The sequence below is a fragment of the Etheostoma spectabile genome, chromosome 4 (genome assembly GCF_008692095.1).
Source record: "Etheostoma spectabile isolate EspeVRDwgs_2016 chromosome 4, UIUC_Espe_1.0, whole genome shotgun sequence".
Taxonomy (NCBI): Eukaryota; Metazoa; Chordata; class Actinopteri; order Perciformes; family Percidae; genus Etheostoma; species Etheostoma spectabile.
Window position 1 is genome coordinate 24,489,708 of NC_045736.1, and position 19,418 is coordinate 24,509,125.

At 37.8% G+C, this 19,418-nt stretch overlaps 3 protein-coding genes across 53 annotated transcripts in view; 1 reads left to right on the forward strand and 2 right to left on the reverse strand.

Annotated features, from left to right (window-relative positions):
• The window catches only part of cast (calpastatin), a 36,940-nt gene extending 33,712 nt beyond the window's left edge, over positions 1-3,228 (forward strand). For 47 of the 50 annotated variants that reach the window (XM_032512834.1, XM_032512844.1, XM_032512854.1 and 44 more), the window contains 5 exons: positions 78-212; positions 1,115-1,201; positions 1,502-1,531; positions 1,822-1,927; positions 2,031-3,228. In XM_032512834.1, the coding sequence (XP_032368725.1) occupies positions 78-212; positions 1,115-1,201; positions 1,502-1,531; positions 1,822-1,920 (351 nt within the window). In that variant the 3' untranslated portion in view covers positions 1,921-1,927; positions 2,031-3,228. Of the gene's footprint in view, positions 1-77; positions 213-1,114; positions 1,202-1,501; positions 1,532-1,821; positions 1,931-2,030 lie in introns of all 50 variants that reach the window. The other 3 variants (XM_032512833.1, XM_032512836.1, XM_032512835.1) reach the window with 3 other exon arrangements.
• Positions 3,229-4,361: 1,133 nt separating this feature from the next.
• Positions 4,362-6,689, reverse strand: cd8a (CD8a molecule). 2 transcript variants are annotated; one of them, XM_032512885.1, is made up of 6 exons: positions 6,426-6,689; positions 5,814-6,140; positions 5,605-5,721; positions 5,408-5,515; positions 5,146-5,185; positions 4,362-4,614 (listed from the first exon to the last, which is right to left on the reverse strand). In XM_032512885.1, the coding sequence occupies exons 1-6, from the start codon at positions 6,568-6,570 to the stop codon at positions 4,563-4,565; spliced, it is 789 nt and encodes a 262-aa protein (XP_032368776.1). In that variant the 5' UTR covers positions 6,571-6,689; the 3' UTR covers positions 4,362-4,562. The 2 variants fall into 2 exon arrangements, with proteins under 2 accessions (XP_032368776.1, XP_032368777.1); XM_032512886.1 differs by having other exon boundaries at positions 6,278-6,663.
• Positions 6,690-12,815: 6,126 nt separating this feature from the next.
• Positions 12,816-17,516, reverse strand: cd8b (cd8 beta). Its single transcript, XM_032512887.1, has 7 exons — positions 17,303-17,516; positions 15,705-16,061; positions 14,599-14,685; positions 14,261-14,347; positions 14,085-14,118; positions 13,912-13,963; positions 12,816-13,764 (listed from the first exon to the last, which is right to left on the reverse strand). The coding sequence occupies exons 1-6, from the start codon at positions 17,349-17,351 to the stop codon at positions 13,954-13,956; spliced, it is 624 nt and encodes a 207-aa protein (XP_032368778.1). The 5' UTR covers positions 17,352-17,516; the 3' UTR covers positions 12,816-13,764; positions 13,912-13,953.
• Positions 17,517-19,418: the final 1,902 nt, after the last annotated feature.

The window sequence follows — 19,418 nt, forward strand, 5'->3', positions numbered from 1 at the left end:
TGACATTAGACAGACATGCACTGTTAAATGATACAGTATACAACATGCAGATGGTTTAAGTTCCTGTCTTTCCGCAGAAGGCTATGGATGAAAAAGCAGCCTTGGACGTGCTGTCCAGTGACTTCTCTAGTGCTCCCACCGTTCCCCCAGTCACATCCCCTGCTGGCACCATAAAGCTGGATCCTCCTGTCCTGGATTCAAGGCCCCTGAAGGTAGCACAGAAAAAAAAAAAACTGCAACACCTTTTGGCATGTTGTAGTGAGAAAAGTAACTGGTAACTAATATTGGTCACATTTCAATTAGGGAAAATTGGCATTTTGCGTGTAGCCTCGCTGGAATGGCTTCTTGGGAAACAATATTTTTTAGTTCCAGCTGTGCTGTTCCTTCTAGGACAGTAACATGTCTGCTGTGAACAAGGCCTATGATGGTGCTATGCAGTGCCTTTTTCTGTCATGTTTCAGTACTGCACTTCCCAGATATCACCTCAAACAAATGGATTTCTTTGGATTATCTTTAGATACAACCTTTACCAACATTGGGGCTTCAGAACAGCAATGCACATCAAATTAGCAATTGAAAGTGGCAAGCTGGACATTTACTATGTATGCTGAACTGTTTCAGATTGTGACTTAAAGCTATAGTGCATAGTTTCTGCCGCCCCCGTGAGGAATTCTAAGTAATGACAAAACTGTCAGAGCGTCCATATGACACAAGTCTTACGTGATCATGCACTGCCCCCAACCCCCCTATACATAGTTGCTAATAGCCAAGGAGGACACAGAGGATTAAAAAACATGATATACTCTTCAGAAGAGGTAATTATCTTCACTCAAATTTCTGCGCCGGAAAGGCACCGGAGGATACAATCTTCTGAACATAGCCACATTGAGAAATACCGAGAGAGTTGTGTGGGGCTGATAGTCTTAATTTGCTTCGTAGCAACACATTTGGCAGTGGCTTGGATGTAACGGACATTCATTAATATCAAAAAGTTACACTTTAAAGCTTAAAACAACTGTGTTCAGTGCATGAATGCATTTTGAACTAATCATGTTTAATATGTTTGTTTATCATTTATTTAGTTATTTGTGTATCTATTTATTTCCTTTCCTAGCAAATGACTGGTACTGTCCTGGACTCCCTGTCTGACACCCTGCTCCCAGATGCCCCAGAGTTCAAATCTAAGATGGACAAACCAAAGGTAAAAGAAAGATCCGAGTGAGATCGGGATGTAAGATTGTTCCATAAGATGAAATTACCAGTACACTAAAATTTGAAAGAAAATGAAAGAAAACCAATTGTTAATGTAGAGCTTGACATTTAATGGAAACAACTAACTATCTAACGGCAGTTTATAGGTACTGATGTTACACACTTTTAGTCACATTGTTACATGGCGCCCTTGGCAGGTTGTTTACTAGCATTTACTGTATCAGTGGTCACCTCCCCATGGAGCAACAAGCAGTTGTTGAGCCTAACCAAGGTGCCAACTTTGTTACAGGGCAAGAGCAAGTCAAAGTCAAAGTCTAAAGTAAGCAAACTGCCTGCTGCATGTAGACTTACAAAGAAATGCAGCTGAATATACACGATGCTGGCCAAAATAAATTGGTGCACTTGTAATTAAACCAAAAAAAAATCTCCATCGGTGGAGCCTGCACAAAGCTGCATGTGATGCTTTCTGCTGTCTCTGCTTTGGCTGATGTTAATTCCACAAAGTAGTTGCATTAAATTTATAGAATTATTGATGCAAAGACGCTGCTTCTTCTTTTCCTTGTATATATACAGCGTGTAGTATAGCTAAACTTTAACCTTGTACTTCAGAAACACCATGCAGAGGAGCCGTCTGCCGCTGACCAGCTATCAGATCAACTTAGCTCAGACGTTGTGCCAACATCTACAAAGAAGGGAGGCAAGAGCTAAACCACTTAAGGTTCGTTGCAATCTATTCTACAATTGTACCTGATCAAAGATTCTCAACATGATAAGAATAAACCTCTTTCCACTGACTGCTGAATGTGTCAAATGTTGCAGGTTGTCGGCAGAATTTGTCCTCCCGGCCACAGGGACGCATCAGTGAGGGAGCTGCTTTCTGGATAATGATTTTATTTTTCTAACTTGTCAAGAATGTATACTGGATGAAAGACAGACCTAGACATACCCATAAGACACACACACACACACACGCACGCACGCACGCACGCACGCACGCACACACACACACACACACACACACACACACACACCACACACACACACACACACACACACACACACACACACACATACACACACACACATACACATACACACACACACACACACACACACACACACACTCTGCATGCGGTGCCTTTTTTGTTTCACATGTATTTATGGAAGAGAAGGTATAGGTTTCAGTCATTGGAAAAAAAGAAAAGATTATAAAACAAAATGGAAAATGAAAGTGAGTGGTGAACGGGTGTAAAGTAAGGAGGGATACTTTGGGGAATGAGAGAAGATTAAGTCAAGTGAAAATCTTTACTTTTGTTGGTTGATGTGTTGAGCATGCTGAGGGAAGGAAGGCGTTCCTCGTCAGACTCCTGTATCTACATTAAAGCTGAAAGGTTTCCAATGAAACACTAATATCACAACAAACTGCTAATCTAAGCTCTGTGGTGTTGTGGCGTTGGTTGGACCAGTGGTGACCGTCAGCTTGTGTGGGAGCAGTAGGGCGTGGGTGTAGGATTGGGATGTTTGTGCAATTTGAATGTACACAGAAAAGCCAAGTTTTCTATCATGATGTGGTAAGATGCCATTAAGACACTAGTGGACAGCTTAGTTTGCTTATATTTTGGACAATACATAGTTTACATAATTAAATATGTGGAGGGTTCTCAGGAGGTATTCTGCTTAATTCTGTATCCATCCCTTGCAAATGCCTTTGACTTTCTGTAACAAAAATATGCTGGTGTCCAGAAGTGCACTTAGTGAACCAAGGTGGTTACAAGCTTTTAAAACTGCCCTTGTTTGTATACTGTAAAAACAAAAGAAGAAGAAAAAAAAGATTTTTTTGTTCTATATAAGACAACACTGTATAATTTACAAAGGGCTTTCAACTGTAAAGTTAAAAAGCAATGTACTGGCCCCCATTTTTTTTTTCATGTCAAAGGTGTTATGTGTGTGTATGTGAGTCAAACGATATGAGAGGTATTTTAGGATGTGGGAAGAGTAATTCAATAAAATAAGATCTATAAAGTGTAAATGGTTTAGTTGCTATCTGTCGAGTCTGATTTCTACAATTTTTACCGAACATGAACTGCCTTAATGTAAAGGAAAGCTAAATGATAATAATAATAATAATGATAATAATGTTTTCTTAAAGGTGCAAGGGAAGTGTGTGTGTATTAGAATGAACAGAAACTATTCTCCAAGCTTAATGTGTTTTCACTCTGCATACAGTTGTAGCAGCCCACTTCCTTTTTACTGGGGGGGGGGGGGGGGGGGGGGGGGGGGGGGGGGGCTTACAACAAAACAAATGTCTTTCGCTCAAACTTTATATTTCTGTGCCGAGACCCTGAATGACGATGGGTCATGCAAATGCTTGGGCTGGATGTGCGAAACAAAATTACATACATGTAAAATGAAACGTGAATAAAGACAAATACAATTAGTTGTTTATTGAGTGACAATATATTTTATTTTAGTTTTAAAATCTTTCAAGTTACAAAAACTCAGAAAGTGGGATATTTCTAAAATGCTGAACATCCAATTTTACAAAAGAAAAACAATTCCTCCTAACTTTGAAACCATAGACATTTGAATTACAAGACATTTTTGAAAAATTAAATAATATATCAAAAGCTTAACTAAATGAAATGTTTTAACATTTCAAGTTATCCAGCTAAAAATAAAATCAGAGCAATGTCTTCTTTTTTAAGTGGTTATTAAATATTTACAACCCTCCTGTTGTCCTTGGGTCAAATTAAACCCCCTTTAAAAATGTCTATTTCAGAAAGTATTGGTTTCTTTTTAACCAAATTACCAACAAAAATAGGATGGATTCCATGCAACACTCCATGCAAATACAATTGATCACTTTTATTGAATTTCAAGTGAAAATTGAAATGGTTTCAAATCCGTATCCTGACTAAACTCATCCACTCAACATACATTCCTCTGATTACTCAAAATAATTCATAATTTCAGATTTTTTAATTCAAATACTTATAAACCGTATAATTATATACATTTTTTTGTATTATGTTTAAAATAAATGTAAATCAGTGCTTACTTCATTTCATGTTATTTCATTAGAAGAGTTCAATCGTATTGTGATAGCGCCGCGTTATCAGCCGTAAAACAACAATGTTAAAACTATATATGCCGGCTAAGAGCTTTGAAGATGTTTTATAATTTGAAACCTTGAACCGTTTTAAACACTTCACAAAGAGCCTTTTTAAGTTGGCAGCAACATGTTCACCAGAAATGTAATTAAACTGAAAAAAGATGAAAAAAGATTTCTGCAACAAGCCTGTAATGTAATTGCCATTTAAAGCAGTGTCCATGAAATTACACCATTCGGATTAAACATGTCGATTGTCCACTTTTAGTTTTTCATGAGCTCCCGACCGTGGTCTATATGAGATAAAACAAGGTATTTAAAATTATTATTATCAATAATAATAATAATAATAAATCATGTATTTCATTGACTAAGTTCTGTTGTCAAAACGAAAGTACAAAAGAAACACAGGGCTGTAGCTACACTGAGGTTATGTACTCCATAATGTTTTAATAAAAAAATGTTATGACATGTGAGACTGGATTTTATAAATGGGTAAAGAATTTAGTATTTCTCCACCAAATATTCCTGGCAGTGTTGGAAATGCTTTAAAGCAGCATTCTGAAATAAAACACTTAATTTTACGGGCAAGTAAGTTCTTACAATTTCCCAGGAAGAATACTAAAAAGAACCACAAAGTTCAGACAGTAGTTTCAAGTAGTTTAGTTTGCTACATCCATGAAAAACTTGTGACTTTAAGAGTAATTTCCTTGAAAACGTTTCATTAAATTTTGGACTATTGACCTCAGTATTTCTAAAAGTTTGGCAACAGCCCTAGATTGAAAGACAATATTAGATTAAAAGAAAATAAATAAATAACTTACTTTCGGTTGTAATGGTGTGGGCATCTCCTGGTCCTTATGTCTACAAAAAACCAGTGTCATTAAACACGTTGCAAATCATTACACACACACACATCACAGCCAAATCATCCAAGTTTTAAATCAAGAAAAGCTGAAAAAAGACTGAATAATTCTGGGAAACACTTAAAATAAAAATAATTAATAATTTTCAGCTTCCCAAAGACATGAATTGACTGCAGATTAAACTTTGTGCAACAGTGTTTTAGATATCCGATGAACTTACGGTTGCAGTACACGGTGGTGATGATGAGGATTAGAAGAAGAAGGCCACAGCCGCCGGCCAATGGGCCCAGTATGATTGGAGTACAAAACATTTGAGGACTGGTTTCCCCTGTAAAGCATGTGCTCATTTACCACCAGCATCATACATATGAAGATGATAAGGGCTCACTACACACAGTTGTGATTGTGAACAATTACCTTGCTTGTTAATGTTGTTACAATCACATGGCGCAGCAGTTGTGCATGGATTTTGTTCGGTGGTGACAGCAGAGGCCCTTCCACTAGGTGTTTCCACTACTGCGACTTCAACTTTTTCTGAAGGGAGAAGAACGATGTGATAGAAAGTGATTCTGAAAAACATGCATCATATGATCATCATAAGACCAAATGTACGAAACAAAACTCACCTCCGACCAGTCGGGTTGCTACACCAAATTTCAGTTCATTGGCTTTGAGAGACGCACAGTTGTAAACGCCGCTGTCCCGAGATTTGCTGAAAGACTTCAATGTTAGGATATTTTGCTGAATCTTTGACTGACTGAAGGTAGAAGGAAAGGAGGCCGCGGGTGACTTTAGGAGACCATTGCTGCTGAAAGATGCAATGAATTCCATGCCAGACGTGTCCAGAACTCGAAACCAGACGACTATGCTGCCCACTTCCTGAGGAATACATGTGATTTCAACCTGCTCCCCTTCCTTTACAGTTCTGTCTTCACCAACTCCTGAAGTGATTCCTAAAAGATGTGATGAAATAGGATCAGTTATATCTTTCACCTCTCCGTTATTTAGGTAGGCAACCAAACAGCCAAAGACTAAGAAACAGAGCTGCTACACGAAAGTGAAGAATCTTCAAAATTCAGGTTAAGCTTACTTTGACAAAACACCAGAATCACCAGAATCTGACTCCACTTTTGGTCCATTTTAATGTTGCAAACGATAATAACTGCTAAATGCGTCTTTGTGGTGTTTGTTGGAGCCTGCTATGAGATAATTCAGTGAGATATCAAACCACGCCCCACCTGTAACCTTCTTCTCTGCTGTGTCAAATGGGATCATTGCAGCAGAGTGTTGCAGAGACCTCCTGCAAGCATGGTCGTGGTCTGCAAGATGTTTGAAGTGGAGCCCACCGATCTGCACTTCACCTTTGTGTCTGGTTTGAAGCATTGAACAGCACAACTTTATCCACCAGCTACTGACACATAAACGCAGCAGTACACAGTATGTAGGCTGAGAAGGATGCAGGTAGGAAGCGTAAAAAGAGTCAGTGTGGCAACCCACTTTACACAAACACAACTCAACACTGTTTCTGCACAAATCAAATGGTGAATTTTAGGAAGTGAAAATATCACGGTGTCTTTTTACGCAATTTAGGCCTGTTGAAGTGTCCTCGAGCTTCAGGGACTCACTGCTCTGTTGCTGACTTTGACCTCCCTCCGGTGTTTGATGGGACATGGAGGAGCTGTGAAGGGATTGATATTTTCCTTTTGAAGTCCAAAAAACCTTGATTTTTCTGGTGAAATTACGTCTTGTAGAGGCAGATAATGGATCTACACAGATTAAAAGTATGGTAAAGTATAGTGGCAGATTAAAATAATCAAATAAAATCTAAAAGGCAACTGCAAGCAATGTTACAGAAAAGTAATACCAGTAAAGGGATTTACACGGTAAACAATGCTATACATCCTAAACAATGTGCACTGATCTTTGTGGGAATTACTGCAATTGTTAGGTCTTTGTAAACTAGTGTGTAGACTAGAGTGTGGTCTAGACCTGTTCGTTCTGTAAAGTGTCTTGAGAAAACTCTTGTTATGATTTGATACTATAAATAAAATTGAATTGATCTGATATAATGACTGCAGAAAGACAATAGATGTGCTCTAAGGTCCCTGCCTGCTGCTGTGTGTGGTGTGGTTTCCTGGTTCAGAACACAAAAGGCAGAATAGTGTAGGACATCAAGAAATGGTCTACACTTAGGTAGCTTCAAGTGGTTTCTAACTTCACTTTGTAGATTTCATTTTGAACCTTTATTCATTTGGGATGTTATGTGTTTAAAGAGTCTAGTTATGCTGATTACATCCCTCTGTCTGGCGCATTGAAATAAATCTGTCAAATTGTAGCATCTACTTTAATATTTTTTTTTCTAAAAGTATGACAGTGGCATGCTAATCAAAAAAAGTTTCATCCATGTTGCACAGCTAACCACACCCGACACCCAGTGTAACGCAATGTAACGCAGTCCGAAATTAGTCTTGCTTTGCCAGACCCTCCTCTGCAGTGCTGTAAAATAGCCTCGGGAAGGAACATGTTTTGGTGGAACACGTGTAGGCCTACATTCAAAAGTTGTTTTAGTCGTGCAACAGAAAGCTCAGATTGGACAGAGAGTCTAGCTAGCTGTCTGGATTTACCCTGCAGAGATCTGAGGAGCAGTTAACCATAGTCCTCATAAATCCATCGGAGTTTAAAATTCCAACACAGAAAAAGTCTAAGTTAACGGACATCCGAGCGAAAAGAATGAAAATCAACGGATTCCAGTGGCAACGGAGCACAACGTCAACGCAGCGAGGTACATTTCAACCACTAGATGGCAGCACAATTAGGATTTATGGCTCTGTCATTGATTAAACAGTAAATCACTGAATCATGAGTCACAAAACTGCTGCTCTGCTCTGCAGGGCCTGAAACTTCAAAGTGTGTTGCATTACTGGCCACATCCCAACCAGTGATGTCATAGCAGAGTTTTAACTTTGACAGCTGAGGGATAAAAAAAAGCTAATGGAAAACAACTGCTGTGCAGAGAAGTGCAATAACTGGCCCTCAAAATATTTAAAATAAAATGCTTTTGGCATTGATTTTGATTTTGATTTGATTTCAGCTTTTTACCCATTCCACTTGCATTGTTTTGTGTGTGTATGTGTGTGTGTGTGTGTGTGTGTCATGGCAAAATGTGGTCCTGGAGACAAATACTGTAGCAGGAACCACATTTGTACCACAGAAAAGGATTTGAGTACTTTGCCAGTTGTGTTTGTATTTTCATATGCCTGCGGCCAGATTTTTTCACTGCAATACAGTACAGTTAATATAGTGCAAGAAAATCATTTACAAAGATCAAAATGAAAGCAGAGTTTGAAGATGCAAGAGCGCCAAAGTAGAAAACTATTTTTTTTTTGCATGCATGCATTTACCTTCTAAATGAAGGGACTACATTACAGGTTCAGGTAACTGGACATGTTGGACACCTGATGTTTTTGTGGCCCATGTAAAGCTGTATTGGACTGGTAAGTAAAAAGTTAGCATAACCAACAGGGATGTAAATAAAAACCAGTTTGTAAAATTGCATTTTTCTTCAACAACAACGTACATTCTACCCTTCTACCCTAGCAACAATTAAGCAGAACGCTATCTGTCACTTTATGTGAAAGTTTGTCTAACAGTGGAAGGGAAGTGAAACTCCCTTCAGATGAACTGAGAGCCCGTCCTATTTCCTGTTCAGTGATGGAAAGCAAATGCACCGATCTGGTAATGGTAAGTGGGCGATTTATCTGTTCCATGGGTGGGAGGAGAGAGACAGAGAGAAACCAACAGAGGGAGACTTAAAATGACAGAAAGAGAGAGCCAATATTGTGTCTCATTACCTGTACTATAGTGCATTTTCTTCACCTCGCCACACAATTTCTTCAAAATGCAGAGGCAGATTGACTAAACTTTGGTTTTTGTTATTCATCAATTATTTTGACATTCACTTCAACTGAAACCATGATGGAAACCAGGTTCAGGTGTCAGTAAGCAGGGGATTCTGTTGATGCTCTGTGTTATAGGGAAGACCCAGTCAAAGAGCTGTCAATTAGCCCACTTCACCTTTCCATTTCTCTGTTTCAGGTTTGAGTCACTCTCAAACACACCAGCATGGGCTTCCCTATCTTAGTCACACAGGGGGGTCTCCAACCTGAAACTGACATCTGTGTGTGTGTGCGTGTTTGTGTGTGTGTGTGTGTATGTGTGTGTGTGTGTGTGTGTGAGAGTGTGTGTAGTGGGTGACCGGGGAAAGCCAGTGAGAAAGACTTTACTTCTGTACAGTAGCATTGCCTAGATTGACATTCAAATACATTTAGTAGAGACTTCTTTACAATCTGAAAATAGCAATACCTTTAATACCAGTAAATCAACATCAATTCCTGGTGCTTGTTCACCTTTTCTTCATTACTTTTATTGACCTGTCACTGCTCTGTTGCTGTACTGGCGGTTCCTGGCATAATGGCATATGAAGTTATGAAAAGGAAACCAAGAGCAACAAGAGGACTAAGTAAAAATGGAGAGCTCGGAAATGGAGGAAGTTTGAACACATGCAGGTGCCTGTACACAAATACATGTTTGCTCATATCTTACTGTTAGGATTGTAGATGTGGATTTCTGGAAAGAATTTCCATGTGTATACTTACCTTTTGCTAAGAAGAAAATATGTCGAATTGGGATTTGGGAAAAGTTTAATGTGTTATGCTTGTTTTATTCAGAAGAAATAATTAACTGTTTCATCATACGTGAATATGCTGTGTGCAGGGTACTCATCTTGTTAAATTTGTGACTTTAATTGTTAAACGTGTGACAAATTAAACCTTTAAAATATATACGAAAGTTGATCTTATGAAGCACAAGCTGACATTGCATATGCACAATATGTTGTCTGCAGGCTTTCACCACACTGTATTTGTATTAATCAACATTGTTGCTGTGCATTCACATGTGCAGTTTGTGTCCTTGACATGCTGGTGTGTCTTGTTTCATTGTTTAACTGTGAAACTTGCATTTTACAGAACGTATCACTGATGTATCTGATACGTCTTTTATGTAATCTTTATATGTATATGTATATATATATATATATATATATATATATATATTACTCCACACACTCTCTGTTTATCTTTATTATCTGTATATATATTTTTCCATTGCAAGTACTTACTTTTTCAATATTATTTATGGTCACAGGTAAATATAATTTATATTATGGTTACCTACTTTTGCTATATTATTTAATTATATATTCAGTTTAATTTTAACGTCACTTAGACTGCAATATTGTTTTTTGTACTATGGCAACCGCACTTTACAATACCTTTATTTGACTTTATTTATTTGGAATTTGTTATGTCAAACTGTGTCTCACATGATGAATTCACAAGTATCTTTTGTTATATATAACTATACATTAAAATGAAAAATGCTTACAATAAATTGTATTTACATCTGATTATGCACAGTTAAACATCTGCCACATATTGTGCTCCTCTGTCTTTTATGGTACTGTTTCTCTGAGAGGAATTGACATGTGTTAAGCAAACAAAAATACCTTTAGAGAAAGTATTTGGTCTTCAGTTTAGGGTGTATTTTTGTTTAACATTTTAAACTTTTAAGGGATGTGATAAGCTTCTATTGATTTTCAGAGAGGACATTTGGTTGTTGCAGCAACACAGAGAAATAAATAAATACAGATAAATATAAAAAGTAACAAGCATTTAACATACATACAGCATGTTTTTCTCTAAGGATGTAACATGTTAACAAATGCTTTTATCTACTATAATATGTAAAAGTATTATTTAAATATATATACATATGTACATACTTACAAAATGAAGAACTACAAATAACGTAGTACCACACATGTGGAATATACTTATCAGAAGGCTGCAGGCTACAACACACACAAATGGTTTACAAAATATGTTGTGTACAGTTTACCGTCTCTGCATGTATATCATTTATACAGTCTTGTGTTATAATTACGCACACCGTCATTTCGGCTGTTTTCTGGCAACAGAAAATAAAGAAATAAATCACATGTATTAGACGTCCTACACATCCACTGCTGACGTTTGCATTCGTTCATGTTTCCTGGAACTGAAGAACACAAAAGAATTCTTTTCTGAAGCATCGACACAGAATGATTATCAAATACTATACATGCAGTTGTTAGTTCATTAGGGAAACCTGGCATAACTCAAATTGTATGATGAAACAAAATCCTACCATCATAAAAGTTGTAATATTCCATTCTCTTGAAACTGTTCAAATGTTGATTTACCTTTATCGTCTTTTTGGAGGCTGCATTTTGTGGTGCTGGTGCATCATATTGTGTTATACTGAGAGTGTAGCTTGTAACTGCTTGTTATCTTGGTGGTAAGACATGTAGTAAACAGTTTTACATGAAAATGAGTGTTGATGAAGCTTTTTTTGTTTGATTTTGTTCATTTAACTCAACCCATGTTGTATTTACAGGAATCCATTAAACGTGTTCCTTTACTGTCCTTATAATTGACTACAACAGTAACTTATGATTTAAAAATGAACAAAGAAACACACACACACATATACACACACACACACATACACAGTTAAAACCATGTACACTGTAATTTAACGCAGTTTGGTAATATCATTTTGTAATATTTTATTGTAGCTAATAAAACACACTGCAACAGCAGATGTCTTTTTCAGTTTTCAGTTTTATTTTTGAACAATACTCATTTGAAAAACTGTAAAGCTCTTTCTGTCTTTCTCTCTGTCTCACTGTGTCTCTGTCAATGCTTGTGGTTCGGTCTGTGGTATTTTTGTGGTCTTTTTGTTTCAGAGACTAGATGAAGAGCTCAAAGCTGAGCAAAGCGATAGCATCTCAGTGAACACGGTTCTGTCTCTTCTCTCCCTCCAGCACACAGGAAAGGGTCGCGCACACTCCCTGAGACCCGAACAACCACCAACTCAGTTGTTTCTTCACACTCCTTGAACGCACAGGTGTGCATGTGTGTTGCTTGTGTGCATATGTGTATGTGTGTGTGTGTGAGAGAGCGAGCAAGCAAGAGCGAAACAGCACACACTTTGCTATAAAAGGACTTTGTCACCTGTAATTTAGGATTATAACAATTAGGCATGTTGGCACATACTGGAGGCAGTTTAGCAGAAACTGAATGTGATGCAAGTTTACACATCAAAGGTAAAGGAAGAAACCAAACCCTGTCACTCACCTACTCAACTTCCGCCAAACACAATATTGACAATGGATGTACAACACCCACTTCCAAACCTCTTTCTCTTCTTTTCCATAGAACAGAAAATGTTTACACGTACGATGCAATATTGCAAGCATTTTGAAACGGGACTTGTTAGTTATCTGAGCACAAGTCAAAGCTGTCACTGGAGACACACAGAGCGTCTGACCCCGAGTTTCTACCTGGATCTTTGCTGCTCTTTCAAACGTGTCCCTGAGGAAAGATGTCAAAGCTTTACTAATCTGTGGTTAACTTTGCCTTTTGGCACTTATCTGGATGTAACAAGGTACTGAATTATTGTTACAAGAGAATTTGTTTATAATACAATAACTTTTATTGCCTATAAAAAGAAGCGTCACTACTTGATTGAAAATATACAATTTTATTGATTAAACAGAATTATGCTCACAGAAAACCCCCTTTACAGTGTAGTTCAAAACAAAACGCTTGACAATACTATGAATGACAAAAATACACCATAAATACCGAAAAAATAACTAAAAGCAAATAAACATATATTGTATTTCCATGTAGCTGTTTAGAGGTTTATGTGTTTTGTATATAAATAAACAAATTAGGTGTGGGCTTTGAGAAAAACATACTGAGCAGTTTGGTTTTGGTTTAATAATAATAATAATCTAAAACCCAAAGCTACAGATCATAGATCTGCTGAAATTAAAAAAACACCCGGTTAAATGATGATGTCATCTGCATATTGACAAATCAAAAAGTATTATAGATTGGAAGTTACAACACAGAGCTTATAAAAATTAAACGTGGTGAAGCTATTGAGCTGTTTTGTAATATATGTAACAAAATAAAGTAAATAGAAGAAGAAGAAGAAGAAGAAGAAGAAGAAGAAGAAGAAGAAGAAGAAGAAGAAGACATAATTTATTTATCTCTTGGGGGAAATTCAAATGTCTCACTTTTTATGCACATTACACACACCCAGGCCCGAAATATACACACATATGCAAACAGGAACTATACACATGCATTAAATGGAGCGATGTTAGAGTGACGGGGCTGCCCATGGACAGGCGCCCCGAGCCGTAAGGTGTTAGGGGTTTGGTGCCTTGCTCAACGGCACCTCAGCAGTGCCCAGGAGGCGAACTGGCACCTCTGCTTCAACCAGTTCACACTCCCTAACACTATTTTACATGGTGGCTGTTCTTGAAATATATAACTCTTCTCTGCCTGGTGCACATTTTGCTGTAAATAAAACTGACATCAGCACAAGGATGTTGTTAGCGGAGGAGATCTTCATGTTCTTCGTGCTCCTCTGGACGTTAGCTCAGGTGAAGCACTCCAGCTACTGCAATCACAGAGGCAAGTGTTAGTGGATGTGAGAGATTTTCAATATTCATACACTGCATAAACATTGGAAACCAACGCACCTTGAAAAGGTTTTGGTAAATGTTTTATACATAAATAAATACAATGACACACATTAGGTACGTACTTTGATTCAGATATGAGCTGTAGATGTAGAAGTGTGGGTCATCTATCGCCTCCTTCATGGTGAAAAACAAAAAAAAGAGATTAAAGTATTGGATGAAATGTAAAGAAATTATTATTTTTTCATTATACACAAAAAATAACTGATCTTTTCACCATTTGTAGTGATCTACTTACTTCACAAAGTGGTGCCGACATTTTTTGGGGAGCCCTGTGAGCAAAAATGTGTACAAACAAAAGAAAACACTCAAAAATACAACCAAATATACATATTTCTTCTAACTCTTACATTTCAAAGCTGTTCAACAACCATTTGGGAGCATAATGTGCTGTATTGACCAGGGACTACTCACGGCTGAAGTAGTACAGTGTGCAGATGAGAGCTAAAGCGATGGCCGCAATAAGTCCAACCAACGGCCACAGAACCAAGGAGCCACAGCCTAAAACAAACATATACACGGTTTTATGCATAACTTGTTGCATTGTAACCAGGTGATATAATCAATCATTAGACAGTTTCTTCTTTTAGTACAGTCGGTTGTATTTACATCATTGCAATCAAAAATGCTCATATATCAGACACATATGACGCCACATTTGTAAGCAGCAGAGCATCATACTAATTACGCACCACCACAAACGTGCATACATGTGTTATTTTTCCTTTAATGAAAAATCCTTAATAACTCACCCTGTGAAGAATTCTTCTTAGAGCAGCGACAGACTGACTTGACTGGTGGTTTGGGGTTTGTCTTAGGAGGTAATGTTGGAGGGGTCACTGTCAGATAAAGCCATAAAGACAAGTAATGACTAAACAGCAGTCAAGCAAGAGTGTAAAGACAGAGAATCAAGGAGAACCCAGTAATTTCTGACCTGTCCCCATTTTCCCATCATAAAAAACTATCCTGACAAGGATCTCATCAACAAATTCTTTCAACAAATACATGATGTATGCCGTTTGCCTGCATGTGACTCTCCAGTACAGGCCTATTAGGGCTGTGGACAGTTCAACTAAAATATATTCACATATTGATGAATAGACTCTACATGCGTATCTAAATAGCAATGATATATCTATTGTAACTATGTCATTTTTATTTTATCCATCATCTGGAAAGGCCTGTTACATGTGTACAACTCTTAACGAAAGCAACAACAGCAGATACTGTATTGAGTGCTATTGGGGTTCTTTAGAACGTCCACTGAGTCTATGTGGTTGTATAGGACAGTTGCACACAAGGTTTGCAAGACAAACTATAGGAAGCTCCAAGATTATGGTCGGAACTAATAAATCTGGAGAAAAAGGATAAACACATCCAGCCCAGTCTCATGGCAGTTCACAAAATGACCCCGTTCCCATTTTGTGGTGACCACCACGAAATAAACGAGAAAATCGTGTCCGTGTTGACAAACGAATAGATAAAATATATGTAAAATAACGTGACTATTTCACAAACTGCCGTGAGACCGCGTTGACACATCATAGAGTTATAGTATACAGGTAGTAGTGGAGAGTTATACTGTAAAACTTAAGAAAAGAGGGGGACGTGAGACAAACTTCCTTTGATGAACTCAACATGGTGCAGAGCGGCACATAATTATTTGTAGTCCCAATGTCATGGAGCAACAGATTCAAATGCTGAGGTTTGGTATAGATCTGCACTGAGCCTCCAAAATATGTAGTCCTCGCTTGCCACCTGAATTTAGACAGATGCACTGAAACTCTCACAGCAGCTTGATATTTCACTTTATATTTGATTACTGTAAATGAAGCGCTTGAGATTTCAGGATACAAACCTCCCGGTAGAAGAAGAGTCCCAGGCTTCCACATTTCTATGTTTTTCCTGCCCTTGAGAACACAAGAATAAATCCCTGTGTCCTCTTCTGTCACATTGATGATGCGTAGCGTAAATGACAGGGTCTTCGAGATGAATTTGAATCGTGTGCTGTCCACATTAGCCCCATATGTAGGACGTACAATGGTACATTTGCCTAGGAACTCTGATCTGCGGTGGTTGGAAATACTGCGGAACCAGTAGACAGAGTCACAGGACATGTTAGCGATGTTAGCGCAGTCACACACAATCTCCTCTGTGCTGAGGATCTTGGGATAGAGTCTGTTGACGGGTTCTTGCTGCAGGATATGGCTCGAACCTAGGAGTGGAAACAGAGGGATGTTTGAGATTTCAACAGGCACATGCTTGTACAACTCATAAAGTTAGGGCTCTAAAACACAACAACAAAGTCATGGCCAAACACCCAAACTCCCAAGAATTGTGTATTTTTTTCAGAAAAAGTTACTTTTTGGGATGTCTCAAGCCAACTTGTCCATTATTTGGTGTTTAGAAAGGTTTAAGGAAAAGCATTAGGCAACAGTGCATGTGCAGTCTATCCTACTTAACAAAATAAAAACGTATTGTAAAGTTAAAGCAGAGACAAGTACTTGGGCTACAAGCGAGTGAACAAACATAACTAGAAATACAGCGTAGAAACGCAACTATCACCAAAAGTGTTGCAAGAATGGAAATAAAGCCAAACTATGAAGAAACATATTTTAAACTCTGTGAAGGTGACATTTTGAAATTGCTAAATAGGAAGACTGATGTGGCATTTGATTTGTTTTCAGTCAGGTATGTAGGCAAATACCTGTTGCAATCACTAGTCTTATGAAATATCTGAAAGGTAACCAGCAATGCAAAAGCTTCCATTATTCGAAAGGTCATGGCTCCCTGTTACGTCTTTTGGATGATAATTTCGTTCTGCCCAACATGTATGGAATGCACAAATTGTGTGACGTTCAAGAACACGCCAAATTGATTTAATCTTTATCCAACAAGTTGCCCTATACAGTACAAATATGCAATCCATGGCAATGCCTTGATAGAGCTATATATATTAAAACAAAATAAATGTAAATAAAAAATGTTTAAACACCTAACGCAGAGCAAAAAAAAAGGTGGTGTATTGTTATCCTCATAATTTATCATCACTGAAACTTTAATCCAGATTGTACGCATTACATTGATGTTGCATAAGATCAAAAACTAATAGCAGTTATTGTTTAATTTTGATGTATGAAATTATATTAACTGGCAGTTTGAGCATTACAGTTCTAACAAATTAACATAAAAGCTACGGCATTGTACTTAGTCTGTTTAAACCTTCTGTGTCATCTGTTGGACTATTAAAAACAAAATTCCTCATTCAGCACGCACTATGGTTATGACTGCCTTTCATAAATGTAGACAGGATTTAAGTAAGAACATCAGACAGCTTCAGTTTGAGAGTGGACGACAACATATCCCTCGCTACAGGCCCCTGACTAAGTTATGATGTCGAGAACGCCTCAGAATGCTTGAGGCTTCCGAAACATCTGAGAAACTTAGTGGTCTTACCTGATGTCCACAGCAATACTGTCAACAGTGTCCATGCCAGTGGAATCATTTTGTCCGGTCCCAAGTGTGTGTACCAGCTGTGTAGCTTGACTAATTGCTGAGGGACGGTGCGGATCCTTTCTCTTCCTGCTATCTATCTGTCAGAGGTGATGGGAGGAACTGAGCTGACAGGGCCCTGAGTTGTCAAGGTAACACCCCAGTGTTACACACACAGAGCCTATCAGACAGGGCCGTACACCAGCCAAGGGACTAACACACACACACACACACACACACACACACACACACACACACACACACACACACCACACACACACACACACACACACACACACACGCACACACACACACACAACACCACACACAAATTGAAATTTGAAATGTGCATAAAACCTGACATAGCAATGCTAATCCTATGTCTTGACATTCTTGACTTGCTTAAAAACTACATACCATATATACCCAACAAGTTAAGTTTACCACTCAGAGATGCGGGTTGTTAAAAGAGAAAGACGCCGTTCAACAAACAGTGATCATGACAAACAGCTGAAATTGTGAGTTCCATCAGAGCTATGATACCACATATCAAGCAATAAAAAAAGTTGTTTATTCACAGAGCAGACGTTTGCAGTGCTGTGGCCTCTGCCCAGGTGCATGACCTAGAGCTCAGCAGAGTTCTACATATGCAGCTTCACAGCAGAGCACGGCGAAGGTACACCAATGTACCGCGCCTAGACTTCAGGTACTGGGAGCGAAGGATCAGTGAAACAAACCCTAATCCACAACTCTGTAAATTATTGTTAGGTATTCACTGGTGCATGTAAGTGTGTGTATGCAGCTTTATAGTTATTTCTTATCACTTGTTTAACTTTGCATAGTATGAAAATATGGGGTATAAAGTGTATCAAGACACAATTAAGAAAGCACTACAGCGTAACCCTGTTACATTTCTGTGTGACAAACTGATGCAAAGCATTTTGTCAAAACAAATCATTTGCAGTAATATTATTGCTTTTATTCTGTTAAAAGCAAAATTTGTTTCAATTCATTAAGGAAAAAAAAACTATTGACAAAAGTTCAATAGTGACATCTTTCATAGTGAATTATTCCAACAGACTGAACATATTTTTCAATTAGTTTAACAAACTGAATATGTTTAATATTTAATATGGCATTTTTCAGTTCAACTTGAATTCTAAAGAAACTGACCGAATTAATTTCTCCAGTTGACAATGAATGTCCCCAACTCATTTCTTTTTGTGTCGTAAAAGTAGCAAAACTGTGTTCATTCAGTCTTTAGTGATAACGCAGGGGTGACAGATGGATGTGTACAGTTAAGCATGCAAGCCAGTTCAATTTCATTCGCCCATTTACAGATATGAGACATGAAAAAAAGACTTTTAGAAACACCTGACTTTGGAATGAGTCTGTTAGGGCTGCAACTACAAATTACTTTGGGCATTGAGTAATTTGTCTAATAATCGATTAACCATGTCAGAAATCAGTGAAAGTGACCATTGCAATATCCAAGAGCCTAAGGTGACGTCTTCAAATTGTTGCCAAATATCAGTCTGATACAAAAAAGGCACTTCACTTACACGGATATAAAACAGAGAAAAGCAGCATTAATGGATTTTTTGCACAAGTGAGAATAAACTGATCAACAAAATTTGTCTTGATGAATTTTTCAACAACTGAAAAAATCGATTAATAAAGTAGATAGTGTAGCAATACATTTTTCAATAAGCAGTTTTATGTGGCTATTCCAAAGACTGAGGCTGACACTGTCTTTTCATCGACCCTGCACCATATGTGAACGATACTGCGATTTATGAACAGCAATGACTTACTGAGGTAGTGTCAAGGGAGGCAGTGAAGATTTTGTTGCAGTTGATATCTTACTTAAAAACCTAATTCTATGTTCTTTACTCCACATTAAAAGTAATATGTCCCATTTATTGGCATTTCATGAGGACTGACTGTCCAAATGTCTGATTAGCCTCAAACCTTCCTTAATAAAGAGGATTTTCAGGCATTGGATAGACAAAGTTGTTTTATTGTAAACCTAATTTGCGCTTAAGAGCGTTTTCTGTGGATTTTTTTGTGTGCATAAAAG

Excerpts from the sequence above, each read along its gene's own strand:
- cd8a (XM_032512885.1), bottom strand. The coding sequence starts at position 6,570 with ATGCTTCAAACCAGACACAAAGGTGAAGTGCAGATCGGTGGGCTCCAC. Across the intron at positions 5,722-5,813 it reads AGCAACCCGACTGGTCGGAG|AAAAAGTTGAAGTCGCAGTA; the intron begins GTGAGTTTTGTT and ends TTCTCCCTTCAG. Across the intron at positions 5,186-5,407 it reads CACCACCGTGTACTGCAACC|ACATAAGGACCAGGAGATGC; the intron begins GTAAGTTCATCG and ends GGTTTTTTGTAG.
- cd8b (XM_032512887.1), bottom strand. The coding sequence starts at position 17,351 with ATGATTCCACTGGCATGGACACTGTTGACAGTATTGCTGTGGACATCA. Across the intron at positions 14,348-14,598 it reads TAAGAAGAATTCTTCACAGG|GCTGTGGCTCCTTGGTTCTG; the intron begins GTGAGTTATTAA and ends TGTTTGTTTTAG. Across the intron at positions 14,119-14,260 it reads CACACTGTACTACTTCAGCC|GGCTCCCCAAAAAATGTCGG; the intron begins GTGAGTAGTCCC and ends TTTTGCTCACAG.